Source organism: Eptesicus fuscus, chromosome 6 (genome assembly GCF_027574615.1).
Source record: "Eptesicus fuscus isolate TK198812 chromosome 6, DD_ASM_mEF_20220401, whole genome shotgun sequence".
Taxonomy (NCBI): Eukaryota; Metazoa; Chordata; class Mammalia; order Chiroptera; family Vespertilionidae; genus Eptesicus; species Eptesicus fuscus.
The window spans coordinates 74,188,945-74,209,537 of record NC_072478.1 but is presented as its reverse complement, the minus strand read 5'-3'; the positions used below and the strand labels follow the sequence as shown (position 1 = coordinate 74,209,537).

Genomic DNA, 20,593 nt, shown 5'->3' with positions numbered 1-20,593 from the left:
CCTCGCGGCCCGCGTGCGCGCCCCAAGCTCTGCGCACCTGCTGCGGCCCCGCGCGGCTCAGAGCGGCGGGCGGGTGGCTGCGCGCACAGGTGGCTGCGATTGGATAGGCGGGGCCGGGAGGGTGACGTCACGGGCTCCGGTCCCGGCGGCAGAAATAGGGCAGCCTCGGCGGCGGTGGCACAGCAGTGGGCAGCGGTGGCTCGGAGAGCTGGAGCCGCGACAACCTCCAGGGCGCCCAGGACCCGCCAACAGCCACAGAGACCGACCGAACGCGGAGCCGGGTCGCCGCTACCGCTGCCGCCACGGGGCGCTCCCGCGAGTGGGAGTCCGGCCACCTGGTCTTTCCTTCGGCCCCAGCTGCTTCAGGTACGCGGGAGCGGGGAGGGTGCCAAGCCGCCGCCAGCAACGCCGGGATGCACCCCGTCGGGGTCCCTGCGCCCACGGATCTGCGTCTCCCTGCAGGGCCCGGAGCGGACGCTTGCTTGTCCTCCCGGTGCTGGGAGAGCCAAGTTTGCCCGCCTGGCGGGCGGCGGGCACGGGATCACGGAACGCGGGCTCGGCTGGGCTACCCCGGCCCGGGCCAGGACTCGGGGTAAAGGCCGGGGCGCCGAGGCTTGGGGCCCACGTCTGCTGGAAGGGCCGGAGTGATCTGGTGGCGCGCGGAGCGCGGCGCGGAACAGTTGGGGCCGAGCCCGCAGCCCGCGCGGGCCTGAGACCCTGCAGGCGCCGCTCTGGGGCTCAGGACCCCTAGCGGCCTCGGCGAGTCAGGCGAGCGGCGGCCCTTCGGCTCGGACCCGTGCCCTTGTCCCCGCGCTCACTCCCCCCTCCCTCCAGCTTTGCGGGGAAACTTGCGTCTCCTCGCTGCAGCTCAAGGGCCCGCTAAACTCGCCTGGCCCTCACTTCCCCGAGCTCCCAGCGTCTGGGCTGAGCGTTGGGCTCGGCGCGGGCGGCTGGGGAGGACGGACCCGGGACTGAAGGCGGCCCGGGGCAGCCTGCAGCTCTCGTTCTGCGGGGCTGGTCGCAGTCCCGAGCGTGCAGCGGTGTTCCCCGCTGGGGAGTCACCAGGGAGCATTTTGTGTTGGGGGCGCCCAGGCAGGGGAGCTTGGTCCTAAGAGACCCCGCACGGTGGGTGATCTCCGCCGCTCTTTGCGCTAGCGAAGGAAACCCGTTCCAAGTTTCGGGGGACTAGGCTGCGCCAGGCAGAACGCTCCGCTTTGGGCGCGTGTCGCCTCGAGTTCGGGGCGAGAGCCGCGCGAGCCTTGGCGACTCCCTCCAGCCGACACAGGGCCTGCCTGCCACCTGAGGACTTCTGTACCTTCCGCTCTGGAAAGGGCAGGAACCCGCTGGAAGGAGTGGGGTTTCTCTCCATGCCCGGCACGTGGCGAGCACCCGTGCAGCGGGTCCGCCCGCGGGAAGTGCCTGGGGGCCGGCGGAGTGGAGCCCCGCTAGGCCCGTATCCTCGCCCAGAGTTGGTCCCCAGGAGCTTGTCCAGCCTCGCTGACTCCCGGTAACTGTCCCCGACATTGAGGAATAGCGCTTCCACCGCCTCTCCTCCGCTCCCCTCTAGGTGTCGCTTCCGCCGAGGTTTCTGGCAAGGGAGAGCCGTGCCAGCAGCTTGGGTCTGAAACCTTGGCACATTGGTTGCCATGCTGTGTGCGCACCAGGAACCGTACTAGACGGGCCCCCGAGAGACAAGCATCCATCCACATTTTGTGAGTCAAAGATAAATAGAATTTCAAGAGGAGGTGGCACGGCAACTACTGATTAGTGCCCCAGAAACGGGCCTATATTACAATCTGTGACGGGGGGAAAGGGGATGGGGAAGAAATTCTGACTTTTCTCAAAAGTCCCTGTTTTTCTACTATCAGGCTCGAGGGAAAGACAAAGCTGACTTTTCACGGTGGCCTCGTAATCCTGGAGTGGCCGGGGGCCAGCTCCGGGTCTGGGCAGTGGTCAGCTGGAGGGCCCACCTAGGAAGCAAATGGTCAAGGGAATGCATGGTGTGGCTTCTATGACGCTAGGGCCGCAGCAACCCTCAGGCAGTAGCTCAAGCGGAAGACTTGAGCCGATGCCCACAGGGCCCATGATGTCTGCTTCTCGTCTGAGTTTTGAAGGCAGACACTGCAGCATCTCTAGACCATTTTTGTTTAGACACACTCAGCTGAATATTCGTTTTCTCCCCATCCCAGGGGAAGAGAGAGTCCCCCCCCCCCCCTGAAGACAGACCGAAATACTCATTGATGCGACCTATTAAAATTGCTCATTAAAAAGTTGTCCCAGTGGCTTCTGCTCTCTTGGAATTTTATGACCACCCCCCCAGTTTTCGTTAATCCCAGGAAGGCTTATTGCTCCAGAGAGGGGCCAGCTTGTTCTGGCCATCGGGAGAACTTCTGTCCCTTTGGTTGTACCTGGAGGTGGGTGAGGGAGGGGTAGGTTGGATTTTTTTTACCTTGATAAATCAGTCACTCAGGATTCTTTTCTGTCTACTAAAGGCTGCAGCATTTTTTTATTTTATTTATTTATTTTATTTTTTTATATATTTTATTTATTTTTTACAGAGAGGAAGGGAGAGGGATAGAAAGTTAGAAACATCGATGAGAGAGAAACATCGATCAGCTGCCTCCTGCACACCCTCTACTGGGGATGTGCCCGAAACCAAGGTACATGCCCTTGACCGGGAATCGAACCTGGGACCTTTCAGTCCGCAGGCCGACGCTCTATCCCCTGAGCCAAACCGGCTAGGGCTGCAGCATTTTTTAAAAAGTGATCTTCATGTTGCGATCTTTTGTTGGACTTAACACTATATTCCAGAACCTGGAATTGAATAGTCAAGATTTCCTAAAAATTTACCTTAATTCCTACTTTGCTCTTTTGGGTATTTCTCTTCAGACTCAACCTCCTTGTGTTGCTTATTTGTGGTCAATTGTATGCTTGCTAACTTAATGAAATTAGGTAGTTATTTCAAGAACACGTCTTTCCTTACATTTTCTCTCTCAATGCACAACACAAGGCATGGAACGTCAAATAAAACAGAATTACAGTTGAGAGAAGATGGTACTTTAAGAGGTATAATCTGAATGTTGGAAGGGTGAGGGTTACTGGAAGTTGTGTGTGTGTGTGTGTGTGTGTGTGTGTGTGAAGCTTAATAGTAAATAGGAATGCTATAGATTAGCATATACATTGTGTACAGACTAATTTAGGCATCTAATTTATTAATTGTTGGAACAAATCAACCAAAGATACAGAGTAGGAATTAATAGAAAGTGCAATATAACTTCATTATGGTTTGTGGCATGTTAGCCTGATATATTTCCATACTTAATTTCCTGGGTTGGTATTTCAGGGACTATCTTAGGAAGTTTGACCCCCTTTCTTTTTTCCTAAAACACTCACAAATAAAAACCAGGGTCCTAAACCTTCCAACAGAAATTAAAGCATAGCCTCCTGGTTTTAGGCTGGGGTTTGTGTGGATTTTATTTCCTTTTTACACTGGGCAGACATACAGAAGAGGACTGCAGGGTTTGGTGGTCCCCAGTGGGTGTCTGTTTGCTGATTGCCAACATCCCAGGTGTAAAATGCAATGCACCTCCAGTAACTGGCTAGAACATACAGTTTTTCAGTAGGAAAGGTTGGACATGCAGGCGCCTCAGGGTCACAGACCTTACCAGCGCTCTTCAAGGTTGGGTGGTGTCGCTTGGTTCTGCCAAATTGTCGTCACAATTTCTGGTCCTGTCCGTTACAAAGAGAAGCCATTTCCATGTGGCTAATCTATATGTCTGCTTTGGTAATGTTACCGTATTTGGGGAGAAAGCCCGAGAGAGAGAGAGAGAGAGAGAGAGAGAGAGAGAGAGAGAGAGAGCGAGCGAGCGCGCTCATGAACAGTCTCCCGAAAAGCTTTGATGGTCAGAATTTCCTCTTTTTCTCAATCAGGGCTGCTTCCCACTGGAGAAAAGAAGTTTGTATTAAACCTGCCAGTTTAACGATGGTGCTTCTCTCTGGCCTCTGACCCTGTTCGATAAAGACAGCTTACATTCTGGCCTGTGTTCTCTGGTGGGGCGGATTTGGAATTGACATCCTCATACCAATTTCTCCTTACTGTGTCGTGTTTTTCAACTTTCTTCACAAAGCAAGTCAAAATTTAGAATGTTACATTGTACAACTTTGTAGTGCCCCATAATTTTAAATACAAATAAACAAGAGAACCAGTATAACATTATATTATGAAGCCAGAAAATCTCGTGGTTTTTACAAGGATCAGGCAGATGCCCTAGTGGTAGAGGCACTAAAAATAGCAAAATCAGTCAATCTAAACAGAAGGCAAACGTATTCCATACATGAGTTTGTGACAAGGTAAGAAACAGGACGGTTACCTAGACCTGGGTTTTAGTCTCGGTCTGGCGTGGTGTCACACGCGGGTGAATTCCTTAACTCCCTGGGCTCTGGTGTTCTGTCCATGCAGCAGACTGGCTGGCCCCTGGTTCCCCTGAGTGTGGGGAAAGTGAGGCACAGGAGGCGAACCTGGGAGGATGCAATGAATGACTTCTCTTGGAAACGCGATGTCTTAGATATCAAGGGGTTGTGTTTTATGAGTTGTTTGAAAAGGTGATCCCAGCTCTTTCCTGAGGACGATCTTGGGTAGATTTTTAACAATCCTAGGACTCTAGCATGGACTGAATGACGTTTATAAACCTGAAGTGATCTCAGGAGGAACTCTAGGTTGCACAAAGATGGTTTGCGACCTTATTGATGGCGCCTTCCCATGTCTATAACCAGGAGATTCTTTTATTCCCTCCTGCCTGAAGGCCAGCAGGGCTATTTGCATTTGAGGAGTAATGTGTGGACAGGTCACCTCCCGCAGAGTGACTGTCTTCGCCATGCTGGTGTGCCCATGAACTGAGGGGCATCCTTGTTGCCTGGCAGTCTGTGCATCACCATGTGGTTTCTTCTTGGTCAATAAAGACAGCAGCAGTGAAAGCTGAGAGCCTGCCGAGGGGTCCCCTCCAGAGGGGGGTGGGGTGCAGGAGGGGAGCAGCACGGCTTTCCCTCGCCCTGCTCCTCTGGTCTTGGTTGGACCCCTGAAAAGCTGGAGGAGTGCAGCTCTTGGCAGCCTTTCGAGGAAAGGGAGGCTTGGGGCTCAAGGTCTCCTTTCGCATCATGTTAAAAACAGCAGTTTGTCAAAATAAAATATTGCTAAGTATTGAGTGGCAGCAGAGGATGGGGGTTAAGAGCGTAGATATCGAGTCCAGCTGCCTGGCTCAAAGTCCCATCTCTACCACTTATTTGCCACATGGCCATACCTACCCGCCCCCCCCCCCCCCCCGCCTCAAGTGCACAAATTTTGTGCTCCGGGCTTCTAGTTGCTATATAAGTGTTAACCAAATAGTTCTACTTGGTTATTAGACAGATCATCAAAATTGATTTAGACCCAATATTAATTCTTTTTTTATGAACTGAACTGTCATAAAGCTTGAGTTGTAAATTTTTAGGCTGTTGCTACTATAGATGTAATGAATTGTCACTCACCCAGAGAATAGAATGACACATCTACCATGCAAATGAAGGTTGATCTAGTGATAGCCGAGCTGAGCTCAGCTTTACAAAGAAGCTGCCTAGGAATGTTTCAGGGGTTGGCCTGGCTCCTGTGTTCTCCTGCATTCAAATAAAATCTCCCAGGACCTCAGTACAAACCAGATGAATCCAGGGACAAGTCCAGGTGTGACAGGGCTGAGCTCCAGCTTCCCAAAACACAGAATAGCTGGCTTAAAGCCAGAGGTCAGGCTGCATGCTCCTAAAGGGAAGTGATTTGCAGCTTGCCAAAACAGCAATTAGAATGAGTGGATTTTATTTTGATGCCACCCATTAACAATAAAACATCAAACATAACTGGTCTTGGATTACCAGGCAAGTTGAAAACTAAATTTTGTGGCTTGAATATTTCCTAACTCCTGGAATTGACAGCTGGACACTAACTAGAATAAGTCTTGATGGCCTTGCTTTTTTAGTTTATTTGGGCTGGAAGGCATGAGCAGGGAGAAAAGACCTTGCCTGTGTGTGCTCAGCCCAGCAGCACTGTTGCTGAGAGTGGGCAAGTAGGAAAGAATTAATAAAGGAGAGTGGGAAGCAATGCCTTTCTAGTTCTAGCTTGAGTTACTGTTGCTGGTTTTAAAAAATTTCCCAAAATCCAGCAACCGGTTTTGGCAGTGTCTGGAACGGGTCTCTGTGTTCAGGAGAGAATAATTTATGGACAGTAGGGAGTCGCCATGTTTATTTTTGGAAAAACGGGTTGCAGTTCGGGAAAGACATTTCTATTCCTTTCCCCGCCTGAGTGTGATGTTCCCTCCTCCCCAGTGCTGGAGGAACCCCCAGGCCCCAGGTAGAGTGCTGGATGGGGCGTGCTGAGTGGGTGGCTGCTGAGAATGCTCCCATCCTCTCCCAGGTGGCAGCCAAAGCCATACCTTTCCACTTACCTCTGCCTCCTTCAGAGTGCAGAGCGGGGCGGGGTGGGGGTGGGGGGGTCGAAGGGGGCGTGACTGTGACCTTCACGCTATACTTACCTGACACCTGGACTGTTGCCCTCGTAGCTCCAGCTTTGCCAACAGATGTGGAAGATGAGCAGCTGGAGGAACAGATGTAGGAGTGGGAGCCTATGGACTCTTTTTAATTTAAGAAGACACCTTCTCGTACAAGACAGTCAGAACTTATAACCTTGCCTTTTCGTGGAACCGTGCTACCTGCCCACACTTTTCAGTCTGCTTCTCCTTCCTGGGGGGCATTTCTGCCTCAAGCTGGGGACATACAGCAAATCTGGAGAGGCAGCTCTATTTGGGTGTGGAAAGAGGCCAAAGGATACCTGGAATGTGGCAGGAGTGTGTGTGTTTGAGCACTAGTGACCATGTGGCACCTCTGACGCCCTTTGTTAGGGTCGGAGTCCTCCAAAGCTGTTGCCTTTGGGGGTGAACAGGGGTGGACTCCTCCAACGGGCTGTAATGTCCCTCAGGCAGCTAATCCTTTTTGACTGGGGCGCCTTCTCTGGACCAGCCCTAAGCCAGGTCCCATGGGCTGCTGGCCTCCAAGGCGCTCTGTGTCTTTCCATCTCCCAGCCAGGATCAAGATGCAGTGTGGACCACATGCAATTAGGTACTAAATTGTGTGGCGCTCACAGAAATCAATAACCCCTAAAGCGCCTGGAGTAAGAGTTGTAAACACTGCACCATGCGTTCTATCTTGCTCTGTTTCGTAGAGATACTGAAATTGAGGTCGGAATATGTTCACAGTAGAAACCCTTTTAAAAAAAACTACAGCTACTTGTGCAAGTGGACTAGTCTGTGTCCTGGTCCCCGTTAGTACAATGCCCAGCACATGACAGGGAGTGGAATATTTATTGTAGCTGATCCTTAGTTTTTTTCATCCAGGTAATTCTGTGATTACTTTGAATTGCCCATGTCTTGTCTTCTGGGACTTTAGACCATTTATCACGGGAGCCTCAGGAAAAACCTTAAAAGTGATTGAAATCCCATTATCCATGGGCTGCTTGGATTCTGCTGCAAAAATGATTGGTCTTGAAATGAAAATATTGGACCTTATAATTCTATTTTGAAGCTTGTAGACTGAGATATCAGCTGCAAACGGGCTGCCACGGGCTTAACATGATTCCTCATCAGCATTTATAGAGCACTAACTGCTTTCTGAGGACACCGAGGCATAGGTGCATGGTGACCTCACAGAGGGGCCCAGCTTTGTCACCCTGGTCTGTTCTTATAGACGTAGTGGTAGGTGGCCTTTCAGGTGGGCTTCTACAGAGCAGCTAGCATTTATAGAGCCCTTACTGTGCGCCTGGCACTGACTCCTTCCATCCTCACAGCAACCCTATGAGGTACGTATTATTGACTCCATTTTAGAGAGGAGTAAACCAAGGCTCAGAAGTCATATAACTTCTCCATAGTAGAACGGAAAAGTTGTTGCTAGGATTTAACTCAAGTTTATCTGATTCTGGAGTACAAATAGTAACTACCCCACGACTTGCTTGCACTTTGTAACACTTAATTCTAAGCCCTTGCCATTTTCTCAACAGACTCAACAAAATGAAACCAGAACACGCTTGGCTGCATCTCGCACTGCTTGGGGCCTCCCTGCGGGCTGTGCTGGGATGGACCGTCCCAGGAAGAGGCCCGAGCGTGGATGTGGAGGAGTCGCAGGCAGAGGTATTGTCACTTAGCAGCTGACCTGACATTGCAAACTGATTGCTTTACAGTATCTGACTTACCCCTTCACTTTTAGTTTATATCAGTTAGATTGCAGTGTGAATTTAAATTGGTCCCCTTCTTGGTAGGGGACAGAAGAAGCAACATGTGTTGATACGGACAGAAGGTTTACATCACACTGTAAGTAATGGTCTAAATCTCTCCAACGCTGAAAATGCATTCCAAAACCCAGCTGGAGTTGCAAGGTTTGTCTTCCACAAAGACCTCAAGAGAACCGCCTTTCTGTATATTCAATAAAACCCAGAAAATGCAGACTCATGGGTGGAGCACACCCCATGTGAATGAATGAAGCCTTTTAATTATAAAATATATTTTAAGAGAAATGAACTCCTTTTCAGGTCTATAGATAAAAAGGAGCATGCTGAGAAAGAACTGGCAAGGGGAGGTCCTCTGGGAGGCCGCCTTAATGAACAGATGAGAATGATTAATGGCATGCTAGGTGTATATAAATGCTTCTAAAGTGCTTGGAAAACTTGTTCTCAAATACCTCCCTGGAGAGTCTGATATACTGCTAATTGCTTAGTGAACTTGGTCTTAAGTAATGAAGAGGATTCATGAACTACACCTCACCCTGCTCAGGTAGCAGGCCTCATGAATTTGGGGCTCATGGGGGACACAGCTTTTCTGCAGAAAAGGTTTTGTATGTGCTGAGCTTTAAGAAATGACTTTCAAGACCCCCTGGGGTTTTCCCTATGATGCAGCGAATACTGCGTCTCATCTAAGAGCAGCTCAGGGCACCTGCACTTCCATTGCCATCCTCCATGCACACCTTTCCCCCACCCCCTGTTTCCCTCTGTGTGCATTTCCTGTCCTGTGGGATGAGAGAAAAATTACCTCAAAAAGTCAACACTGCCAGCGAGCGAGTAACGGTACAAAGTGTAGGGTTGGGTTAATGCATTTATTTGATCAAATGATATGATTTCTCTTTCATTATTACTTAATTGTAATGCAGTCCCAAACCTATGGGGCCTTAATCTTCAGGGAGCTTCAGAAGTAATTTGCCGCACACTTTTCCTGCTGAAGTTAGCGAGGCTTCCTTTTGTGGTGAGCAGATGATTAAATAGAAACACTATCTCTCCCATCTAAATCCGTGAAGGACGCAACTTAATGCTCTTTTGAGAGAGTCTGGAGGCTGACTTGCTGGGGAGCACAGCATCCTGGAATGGCTTAATCATTATTCTCGCATCCACGGAGAGAAACGATCACCTAAATCCTACAAATATACTGTGGCATATTTGATAGCAAAGCAAACAGGCAAACACGTAGGTTGCTTACTTAGACTGCTTACTGTTGGGGCTCGCTGGCCCACTGCTTCGAATCACTTCTTTCATGTAAAATAGTCCAGTCGATTAAGGTGGAATTTAGATGGAGGTAAATTGAAGACAAGTTAATATCAACTTAGGGTCTCTTTATCTTAGCTGGGCAACACCCTAATACTCTGTGCACCAACGAGAAAGAGCAGCTACTGCTCATCCTGAGGAAGGGAGGCTTTTTTGTTTGGGGGTGTGGTTTTGCTCTCCCTCTCCCCCCATTAGGACAGATGCTATTGTCTTCCAGGTCCAGGAATTTGTTTTTCTAATCCTCACCTGAGGATACGATGCTTTTATTGATTTGAGAGAAAGAGAGAGGGAGACAAAGAAAGAGAAAGAGAGATATCAATGTGAGAGAGAGACATCAATTAGTTGCCTCCTGTGTGTACCGCAACCAGGGACCGAGCCCGCAGCCTTTTGGTGCGTGGGACAAAGGCTCCAGCCCACCAAGCCACCTGGCGGGGTGCCAGTTCCAGGAATCTTGTTGCTTCCAGAAAAGGAAGTGACGCCTCTGCAGACTCTTCCTGCAGGTGCAACTGCATCCATCCAATGCTCTTCGCTATAGATGGGGTTTTGCAAAGGGTTGTCACTTCTACCCGGGGAGTCTGCTTATAGTGATGGTTAAATGAGCTGATGATGACGTGAAGGGCCCAGGACAAGGGACCACCTCAGTACATGTTTAGACAGAGACAGAACATTTGTAACTGCTTAGTTTGCTGACCTTGGTCACACTTTATGCACGCCCTATCCCCGCCCCCCCCCCCCCCCTACACACACACACTTATCGCCAGGGTCTTCTTGCTCAGGAGGCTGTCCCTTCCTTCCACATGCCTGAATCATCCCCTCTTCTGAGGCTCAGCTCTGGCGCTCACCTTTTATCCAGAACCTTCTTTGACCACTCTTGGTTACATTCAATCTTTTCCTCTGAACTCCTAGTCTTTGCTACCTTTTTTCCCCCCCATAGATGAAGCCTATCTTATTTATCTTTCTCTTCCTCACAGTGTCTGATCATTTTAAGAGCAAAATAGAAGCTCAGTGTGCTTCTGAGCCAATCAATATTTTTCAACATTTTGGTAGTAGTCATGAAGTCACGGGTGCTTTCCAAATCCCGATTAGACAACCTGGTACTTAAGAGTGTGACAGCTCCCTGCACAGCGGGTTCCTTTCCAGTGGAGACACGGATGGTCTCCCCAGCCGCCTGCCAGCCAAGCCAGGCTTGTATCTTATCCGCATCCATGGAAGTCCCTGTGTTATAGGTCCTGGGTAGTTTTTTTCTTTGAGTTGTAGCTATTAACATATCCATAACTCACTGCCCAAACCACATGAAACTCCTCTAGCAGTTTCCTCAGACAGTCTTATTTTCTGGAAGAATAAAAACCAACAGAGTTTCTTGAGACTCACAAAATAAATCTAAAGACTGTTTCAGGAACTAAATGGTAAAATGTTTCTGTGTTTGTTTTCTTCCTGAGAGTAGTAATTTACAAAACATTCATTCGCTTAAGATTTTTAAAGTACTTGGAAAGCATTAATAAGATTTGATTTGCCTTTCAAGTTATTGTACCAATTACTTGAGTGACCTAAGGGTAAGTAAGAATTAAATGACCAATGCATGTGTGTTCCTATATTTCTAAAGCAATTACAGCAAATGTGAATTTTGTTAAATTGTTTTACGAACAAAGACTGCAGTTGACATAGCTTCAAGGAGTTTGCCATTTTACAAACATAGATAAAAAGAAATTTAGCTGGGTGGAGTTGCTCTTTAAAAAGGGTTGAGTGGCAGAATGGCCTAGAATACTAATGCAATTCTGAATTCAGAAGAAATAATTCTGAGAGATACAACTTACTGAAATTCTGAAAGTTATATTTTTCCCTTCCCCCTATGCTCTGGCTAATATAGAAACAGTAGTAAAATCAATGTTGGTAGAATTTTATATTTGGGGGGAACCAGGAAAGTGAGAAGTGATGTGGTGGCAGCTCCAGGAACTCACCCCCTCTTGAGGAGCAGGCATCTATAGGAGGGCCCCCCACGTTGGGCCCTGGATGCTGTGTTCCCTCCACTCACTGGGCTCTAGGATTGCATGGTGGCCAGTACACAGCCTTATGCATCCTTCATGTGTCTTACCGAACTTTTTCAGAATTGCTCTTCCTCCTAGTTTCTAGTCCTGCACTAGATAACTAGACACAGTCACGTTGGCTCCTATGAAAACTGTTAGCTTTGTAAGCCTCAGTGCTTACGGGCCAGAGATGTGCTTGGAGGTCAGACACCACGTGTTTTTGATCTATGCAAATTCTCATGGGAAGTCTTGGAGGAAGAACTGTGTCCGGTGGTGTCCGTAACAAGGATGACTCCCCTGTTTCCTAACCCCAAGGGTCAGCCTAGGAAAGCCCCATCCTCCCTGGCTGACTGGCCCTTTCCCCTTTTTCACAAGACTGCGCTCACGGACACTCCTGCCTCTGAGAGGATGGCTCCTCACTGCAGAGCCCTTACCTGCTCTGGCTTCTTCTGTGTTGGTTGGGCTTTCAGGAGGACTTGGGCTGCTAAGACTGGGCATTAATTAAAAGAAAAAAGATTTTCTTAAAGTGTCATTGTTCTTACACATGTGACTGAATCTAAGGCAATACTCCCCTGTCCTTTCTGGTACTGTGCTCCCCCCTCCCCTCCCCTCTCCTGGCCCTTCCTTTTGATTGGCTGCTGGGGAAGAATAGCTGATCTTCCATGGGCTGTAAGGTCTGCCCATTGGCACCTCTGCTCACTCTGCCCCTCGCTTTGTGGGTTTGGTCCGCCCTGTGGACAGACAGGTCCAGGCTGGATGCTGGGCGTTTTCTCTGCTTCGCCTGCAGCACAGGCCTGCATGTATCTCTCCTGTGTGTCCCCGGCATCACCCTTCCTAAATGCTCACTGTTGCCAAATCTAGCATTTAATGGACTTTCAAAGAAAATGATGGGCAAAGTGTCTCAGCAAGAGGCACAGGGGTTTTTTCACGGGCAGGGAGCTCTGGGATTGCTGCCTGCACCCCTTCTCGAGGAACAGGACTTCTACTGCAAGTGGGGTGTGGGGCAGCCTCTTCTGGGCTTGTACGCTCAGCATGGCTCTCTGCTGGGTCAGAGGGTGTGGGCTTTAGCTTTTCAGGTGACATTGGGAGAGCACGACCTCGCATCTGCAGATGTGTGCGTAAGTCCACAATTTTCAAGGTGAAAGAAGGTGGCAAATGCTCCAAGTTCATGGGGCTGTTGGATGAGCTGGTTCCCACCGCAAGTTGGCGTGGGCTGTGCCCTGTGCCAGCACCCTTGGAGCTTCTGTGAGCTTGTGAACAGCCAGGGCGGCCTGTAAATGCAGAGGCTGATGCAGTAGATCGGGGTTGGGCCCGACATTCTCATTTCTCACGAGCTCCGCGTGATGCCGCTACTCCCAGTCCCAGGGCACACTGGGCAGGAAAGTTCTAGAGGCGTCCTCCCCCACGCCCCATACACACACCCAAGGAGGAGCATCCAGCTGGTGACTAAGCCTGGCCTTTGTCAGCTCTTGCCAACACGACAGTGCTCACTGCTGTCAGGAGGGAAAGAGCAATGTGCACGCTGCAGTCATGCCAGGAAATAACATGACGTGGGATGGGCGTGGGGGCAGGGACAGGTAGGTGAGGGGAAAGGTGAATTTAAATAGCCTGGGTTTGGAGTCATTTTCACCTATTTTCAAGCAAGCAGGTGGAGAGGAGATACTTAGATCTCTGATCCCAGCGCTCCTCCTTGGTTTGTTTGTAGGTGATTTAAATCCTGAGGGTCAGCCACACCCTAAGCTCTCTCTCACCACCACCTCCATGCCACTCATACTGGTGTCCTGTCCTAGTCTCTGTCCCCCGGGCCCATCAGGCTGTTTGGACGAGCGCAGCTGCCTGGCTAGTGTCCTCTTTGGAGCTCTTGTTCTTTATCCTTGGACAGAGGAAGTGGCTGTCTTCGTCCTTTGGGTTGGATTTCTCCTCACCCACCTCTCCCGGGGAGCCTTTTGCTCTGTATGGGTCGGTGCACTGCCCTTTTAGTATTTTGAGATTATAGGTGACAGAGTTTTAATTGGCTCTGAGAAGTTCAATGCCCCGGGAAAATGAATATTTATGAGTTCACAGAGAACTATTATTTTTTCCCTCTTCATTTAGCGTTTACTCATCTAACTACTTTATTTATGCCTTTGCTGCTGAATAAGCTGTGCTCCTTTAGGACACTGCCCACCCTGTAATCAGGACAGCAGGCCCTGCGTTGTAAATGGGGCTCTGATTTCCATTTTGGGGGAGTTGGCAGCATCAGGTCTGCCGGGCCCCCATCATCTGCTTGATTTATTCTCTGTGACTATGGGCTGTCTCTCTGGCTTCCCGTTTAGAGAGAAGTAAATGCTTTGCTGGTGTCGGACAGATTGTCACAGGCCTCATGTAGGTGGGCCTCACTCTTCCCTCCCAGGGCCTTTGTCCTTCTGCCTTCACTGCTGTGGCTTCTGCTCTGAGCTCCTGGCCCTGCCTTGTCTCCACCACCTGGGAGGCGGAGGGCCTGGTTCCAGCCACGCTGGCCGTAGGATGCGGTGGGCCTCGTACTGGAGCAGGCGGCCCCTGAGGGAGCTGCAGTGGGGGCCAGGCGATGCTGTGGGGAGGACATGTGTCCCAGTGGCTGAGAAGCTGTCTGTCCATTGAGCCTGACCTCCCTCGTGATTGGTGACCACACACATTTGCATTTTGGCTTTAGGCATTCCCCTGAGACAGGAAGACATGGACTAAGGAAATCCCTTCTCTTTCTTCCTGGGGTCCTGGTTCCAAGAGCTTTTGGGGGATTGGATGGGAAGAGATTAACCAAAGAACATATATGCATATACTGGTATACATAACCCATGGACACAGACAATAGGGCGGTGAAGGCCTGGGGTGGGGCGGGGGCTGGATGGAGGGGGGCAAAGTAGGGGGAAATGAGAGACATCTGTAATAGTGTCAGTAATTTGAAAAAAAAAAAAAAAGTGAAACTTGAGCATTCTCATTTAACACTTCATCTTGATGGGGCTGCCCGCCAGCTGACCCTGGAGACAGACAGTTCCTAGCCCCATGCTGTGCTCAGACATTTCAAGGACTATAGTGATATTCAGAAAACAAAATTAACTTCATTTCAGTTTAATTTAAAAATGTGTTCTGACAGCACTTCGGGGCTTAGTAGGGAGTGGCGACCCAGAATCCTGCCACGAGTGGATCACCACAAGCAGAGACAGAGGCCGAATCCTGGCGGGATTGGGGGAAGGGGCGGCTAGCGGTTTCCCTGGCGCTTCTTCCTCCTCTCCAAGGGAAGGTGCCACACAATCATGTTATGAGGCGTCGTCGTCCCTGAGGATCTGGGCTGCAGTGTGATCCATCGGACAGCAACGGAGGGCTGGTGGGTGGGGGTGAGGAGGTGGAGGAGAGCGCTGAGGTATGGCTGTGGGGTCAGCGAGTGAGTATAACTGCCCGGTGATGGCAGTGGAGCTGGGAGTGGCACGGGCGTGTGTAAATTCTAATGATCCGCCTGTTATAGGGCTGGCTTTCTCTCTGCCGTCGGAGTAAAGCCTGTTAGTCCTTTCACCCGCTCCCAAACTTGGAAGATGGCCCAGTGGGGGAGAACCAAGCAGAGACCTCAAGCACCGGAGGAACCTTGTAACTCATTGCAGCCCGCCCAAACCCTGCTTATTTCAGGACCAGACCACAGGATTGTCGCTGAGGCTCTGCATTCCGGGTCTAGCCTGGCCCAAGTGAGGTCTCTGCACCTGAGACACTCCCTTCGCTCTCTGGACCTCTTCCCCGGGGCCTGGGCCTCTGCAGCCGGCCTGCTTTTCTGACAGCACATCTGGCCCCACGCAGGCTTGAGTGGCCTCGGTGCTCCCGGCGGCTTGGCTGGCTGGGTGGGCCGCCTGATGCAGGCAGCTCTGGGCTCTGGGAGAAATGGCTGCTGTCCACCCCCCTCTCCTAAGCAAACCCTATACGTTCCACGTTCCTGCTTTCTCCTCTAGGATATTTGTTGTTGTTTTAAAACCCCGTAGTTGGTGTTTCCTGCTGGGGCTGCACCCCTCGCCTGACGGGCTGCCTGTCTGCACTGGCTCCTAAGGAACCCAGCCCTGCCTCTGTCTCAGGGGCCTCGAGTCGGAGCACCCAGCGGCTCTAACCTGTGTCTTCCCTTGCCAGCTGTGTGCTGAGGGCCCTTCCTCCCTGTGACCTTCAGGTTAGCGATGAGTAAAATGCAGATGATCACAGCACCGCTGTCAGAGCCGTCATGAGGACCGAGATGGCACCTGTGATTCCTGGCACCGAGCACCTGCTCAGAAGGTGGCAGTCAGAGCTGTAATCTCAGAACCCCACTGTGTACCTCTCCCTCCCCACGGCCTGGCATGTCCCCCTGGGCCATAGCCCTTGTCACTCCGTGTTTAGCAGGTTGGCTCTGGGGGTGGGAGGGTGCTCTCCCCGGTGGAAAGGTAAATCTCCCCGTGCGAGCTTCCCCCGGGCCCCCAGGGTCCAGGAGAGCTTGGTACAAAGTGGGACGTTCAGATATCTGTCAGGTGAGTGAATGAGTCAGCGATCTTTATTATTCATTTTGGCATCACGTAGGAATTTGGACAAGGTGACTAGAGTTTCTAGGACTCCTTACAAAAGAAATCCCAGGAGAGAGTCGCCTGACTGTCTTTGGTTTCTACTTATAATAGAATCTTGTCACAGTTTCAGATCTTTCCACCGTCCTTCCTGAATCAGAGGAAGCTAAGGGAGTCCTATGGGCTGTGTGTGTGGGCGGGAGCAGAGTCCTCCACTCAGAGGCTGTGCCTTCCTAGAGGGGGTCCCTGGGGCCCGCGTGGCTCCGGCTGTCCCTTCTGTGGCCAGGCCAGCATCACTGAGGCAGGCACACCTGGACCTCGCCAACAAGGGAACCAGAGAAGGAAATGTAAAGTCAGACCCACGCAGGGTGTTCTGTTCGTGCGCAGAATTTTCAGTCAGCAGAAACGGTCTGTGGCTCCGGGGAGGGTGGCCGCCAGCGGTCCCTGCGAAGGGAGGAAGCGCCCGAGGGCGATGGGGATAGTTCTCTTTGGAGATGTCCTTACATAGGTGTAAGGCTTCTGATGGCTTTTCCCGACAGTCATCTTAGGACAATTGGATTAAAAGCGTGTCTAAGCTGTTCTATCACCTAAAGCCCGCTCTCTGGTTAAAGAAAGCAGAGCTCTTCCTATTTATTTCCCTTTCTGGCCTTGCACTTAACCCTTTGCACTCACTTGCTTTTTTCTCGATTCCTGCTACCGATGCTAACCGTGTCGAGTCACACTTGACATCCTAGTGCAAAAGGTTAAAGCGTGCTCAGAAACTTTCTCTGTCGTAACGACCTCGGGTTTCTGTGCTTCTGCTGATGCCACATTTTGTGCATCCGCTCAAGGAAATAGACTTGCACGTGGGCACGCTGGGAGACGTCAGATGGGAGAGGCCTGCCAGGCGGGGCTCTAATTGGAGTGCTTCTAAAAACTGCCCCACGGTGCCTCCTCCTCCTCCTCCTCCTCCACTCTCTGCTGTTGGGCTGTTACATATGCGGTTGTTTCCACTTCAGCATTTGGCTGTGGAGAAGGGGATTTTCTGCCTCATGCGTGGGTGTTCATCCCCTGGCCGCATAGCTCAGGGGTATGTCCTTACGTCCCCAATCAAGGGCCTTCTCAGGACTCCGTTTACCTACCGAGCGTGGGTTTCTGGGCCCTGGGTTGTCCGGGCCAACAGGAATATCTGGTGGACTTAAACCTTAGTCATCAAAAGTATCCATTGAGCACCCAGCTCTGTGCTTGGCCCTGGGCCAAGTAGGTGACGAGAAAGAGGATTTATGATTCCGTTCTGGGGGCTTGAAGACCAGGGGGACCTGGGGGTGGGTGCAGGGATTGGGAGGTAGATGGAGCAATCCGCAGTTGCTGAGGGAATCTGAGTTAGCAGAAGGAATTACACACCTCTGTCAATTGTTACTCTTTTCTAACCTGTGTATAGTGATTCAATTAAGTTCTCAACCTCAGCCTGAAGAAAATTCAGTCTGTTTATTGGCTAATGAAGGAGGAAGCCACTAGCGCCTGCCTGTGGGGGTTCCCCCCACGCCGCCCCCCCCCCCCCATCCCACAACAGGATGCTTGTCTCACAGGCCAGGCTCTTGCTTTAGACCCACCTGGGGCTAGGTGTCTGTCCTTGTCCACTGGCTGTCCCAATGGGTTTGGTCATTTTTAGGAATGGAAACACTTCTATGGCCATGCTGACTAGAACAAAATTCTCTGTGCTTCACGGATATGTGTAATAAAATTTAAACCTGACCTCGTTCAAAACAACCATTCCTGCGATACAGGAAGAGATGGTCATGAGCTGCTCCCCGGGAAGTTCCTGCACGCAGGCTGGCATCTCACCGTGTAACCGCGAGCAGGAAAAGGCGCAAGCAGAGCTTTAGGAAATCAGCTGTATGCTCACACCCGGTGAGCCGTGAATACCGTAGAAAGCATATTTGGCTACAGTGTGGGCCAAACCGTGGGTGGCGTGAGTTTAGAGCAGAGAGGCGCTGGGTGGGAGCAGGGGTAAGGGAGGACTTCTGGGAGGCAGAGGGCCTTAGAGAGGGTGGGGGAGATCTGGGTGGGCACAGTATGTAAGTGTAGGCATGGGCTGGAATAGGACCATATCTTGTGGGAGGAAAAAGGAGAAGAGACTGGTGGGCTGGGTGTCCAGGCTGCTGGCAAAGTGAGCCACCTGGGACCCCTGATGGCCAGGAGCAGACTCTCCTCCCGATGTGCCCATGAGGAAGGGACATCCTGAGCCCAGGGGTCTCCTGGAGCCCACTGCCGGCTGCGGGTGGGCTCAGGGCATCGAGCATCAGGCAGCCGCCCTCCTCTTCTTCTTCCCATCCTCCATGTCTCTCTCCTCTGGAGACTGGCTTTTCCTCAGAGCTGTACACCCCACCCTGTGGACCTCACCATGTCACATCAGCGCCGTGGCCCTGGCCCTGCCATCACTCGGGCCTCCTGCTCCAGGGCCCTGGACTGCTCAGAGGAGGTCTAGTCTTTGGGAACTTGACTGAAGAAGCATCTGCCCTGGTCCCATCCATAGGGGACAGGTCTGCGTATGTGAGGTGACATGTAGGGGTTCTGAGCAGAGGGTGTGGGTGCAGGCCTTGGAGAGCGGGAGAGCAGTTCATGTCAGTGGAGGGGGCTGCTGAGAGCGAGGACCAGCCTCCAGCCTCTCAGAACGTGCCCAGAGCAATGTGCGCTGAGACTGTTAGAGAGCCGGAGTCAGGGGAGGAGGCCTGCCTATGTGGTCTTAAATCTTTGCTCTTCTTTGCCTGCCCACCTTCCCCTACCTGTCTCACCGGTACCCTCCCCCACCAACCCGGCCCATCTGTAGCGGGGCAGCTCGGAAGCCTCGCTTATCCCTCTCTGGGTTTTCCCAGAAGACTTGTTATAAAGTCTGCCTGACCTCTGGGTGCCGACTCACATATCAAGGTCAGACCCTGACCGTCCTGGTGCCTGTGCACCTGACACCCGGGCCTGTGCCCACACCCTGCCCACCAAAACTGAGCCGGCTTTGGGGCTCGGACGTGGCCCTGTGACTCCAGAGTCTCATATCCTGTGGCTGCAGGGAGTTCCTTTGTGCAGCTGCTTCGAGGTTTAGCTGGAGTCATTCTTGGGGAGAGTAAAGGGGCAACATGGGAGGCGAGTCCTGGCTTTACCAGATGCCTCTTCTCAGAGAGCCTGACGCCCAGTGGAATCAGTGAGCAGCATCGCACTTGCGGGGTAATTAGGCCAGTCATCACGGACGACAGGACGCGCGGGGAGCTCCCCGGCTCTGGGCCGCGCTCTGCTCCCAGCCAGGTGCAGAGTCTTGTTGCATTAGGAACGTGGTGTCTGTGTGATGTCTATTTATGCGTAACCAAGAGCTCTGGAGTGGTGGGGACAGAGGGCACCTGAGGGTGGGGGGCAGGGGGACCTCTGGAGCTCAGGGCTGGAAGTCTGGATGACATGTCTCATCCTTTCCTTACGGGAGGAAGGAGGAGATTCCTGCTAGGAATTGTGGTTTTGGAGATGGAATTCTTCCTATAGCTCAGTGATGACAGCATTACTAAGCAGCTACCATTTTGTCCAAGTTTAAGTAGATCCCTTCACTGACTTCTTTAAACGAGTTTGTGAGGGGCTCAGAGGTGGGTGAGCTGTGGGAGGTCTCCGTGTATTAAGTGGGGGAGCTGGGTGGACAGGCCTTCTGACCATCCTGCCTATGCTCCTAACCGCCTCCCCTACCGGCTCCCTAGTGCACACATCGTTCTGGTATCTTCTCCTACCCATCAGGAAGGGCCTGCAGGGGAGTCATTGATCCTAGGAGAATTAATATCTTTTTGGCTGTTTCCTTCCAGTTCTCCAAGGGGGTCTGTGAGAACTCTGCAGCCATTGTCTTGTGGGTCCCTGAGCATCTGCCCCCACTGCTGTGCCCGTGCACATGGGAAGGTGCCTGCCTGGCCTCTGGATGCAGACCTAAGCGTGATGATGTGTGGTCTCTGTTTCTGCTTCTAAGACCTGGCCTTGGGGAGTCCCCGAGGGTTCATCAGAGTGTCTCCTTTCAAAGCTAGGCTCTGGAACCTTGATCTTAGGGAGGAGGCAGGATCCCCAGCATTAGTGTGCAGAGTAGTTACCTACAGACAAAGGTTTTTGGAGAGTCAGGACACGTAGTGGGAAAAGGCTGGTGTTTGCTGACTCCCGCCAGCCACAGGAAGAGAATAAAACCGTCAGTGCTAGTTGTAGCCAGAGGCAAGCCCAAATGCTCCTTCTGTGTGTGTGTGTGGGGGGGGGGGGGCTCTCCTGCCAGGGGTAGGACAGCCCCAGGCAGACGGGCACAGAGCTTGGCCACGCTGTGGTCATGGGCAGCGGCTCCTTCAGAGGCATGCCTGCCTCATCCAGAGGGCACCCCACCTATGGAATGGGCGTGGCTGGGGAGTGATCAAAGCTGCCCATGATCCAGGAGGGCGGGGCAGCTCGGTGGGCAGGGC

The 20,593-nt window shown here is 51.8% G+C and overlaps 1 protein-coding gene across 1 annotated transcript in view; it reads left to right on the top strand.

Moving 5' to 3' along the window:
* Window positions 1–237: 237 nt before the first annotated feature.
* FSTL4 (follistatin like 4) overlaps window positions 238–20,593 on the top strand; it is a 334,585-nt gene continuing 314,229 nt past the window's right edge. The window contains exons 1-2 of the mRNA XM_008142339.3: window positions 238–366; window positions 8,072–8,201. Coding sequence (XP_008140561.2) covers window positions 8,082–8,201 — 120 coding nt within the window. The 5' untranslated portion in view covers window positions 238–366; window positions 8,072–8,081. The remainder of the gene's footprint in view (window positions 367–8,071; window positions 8,202–20,593) is intronic.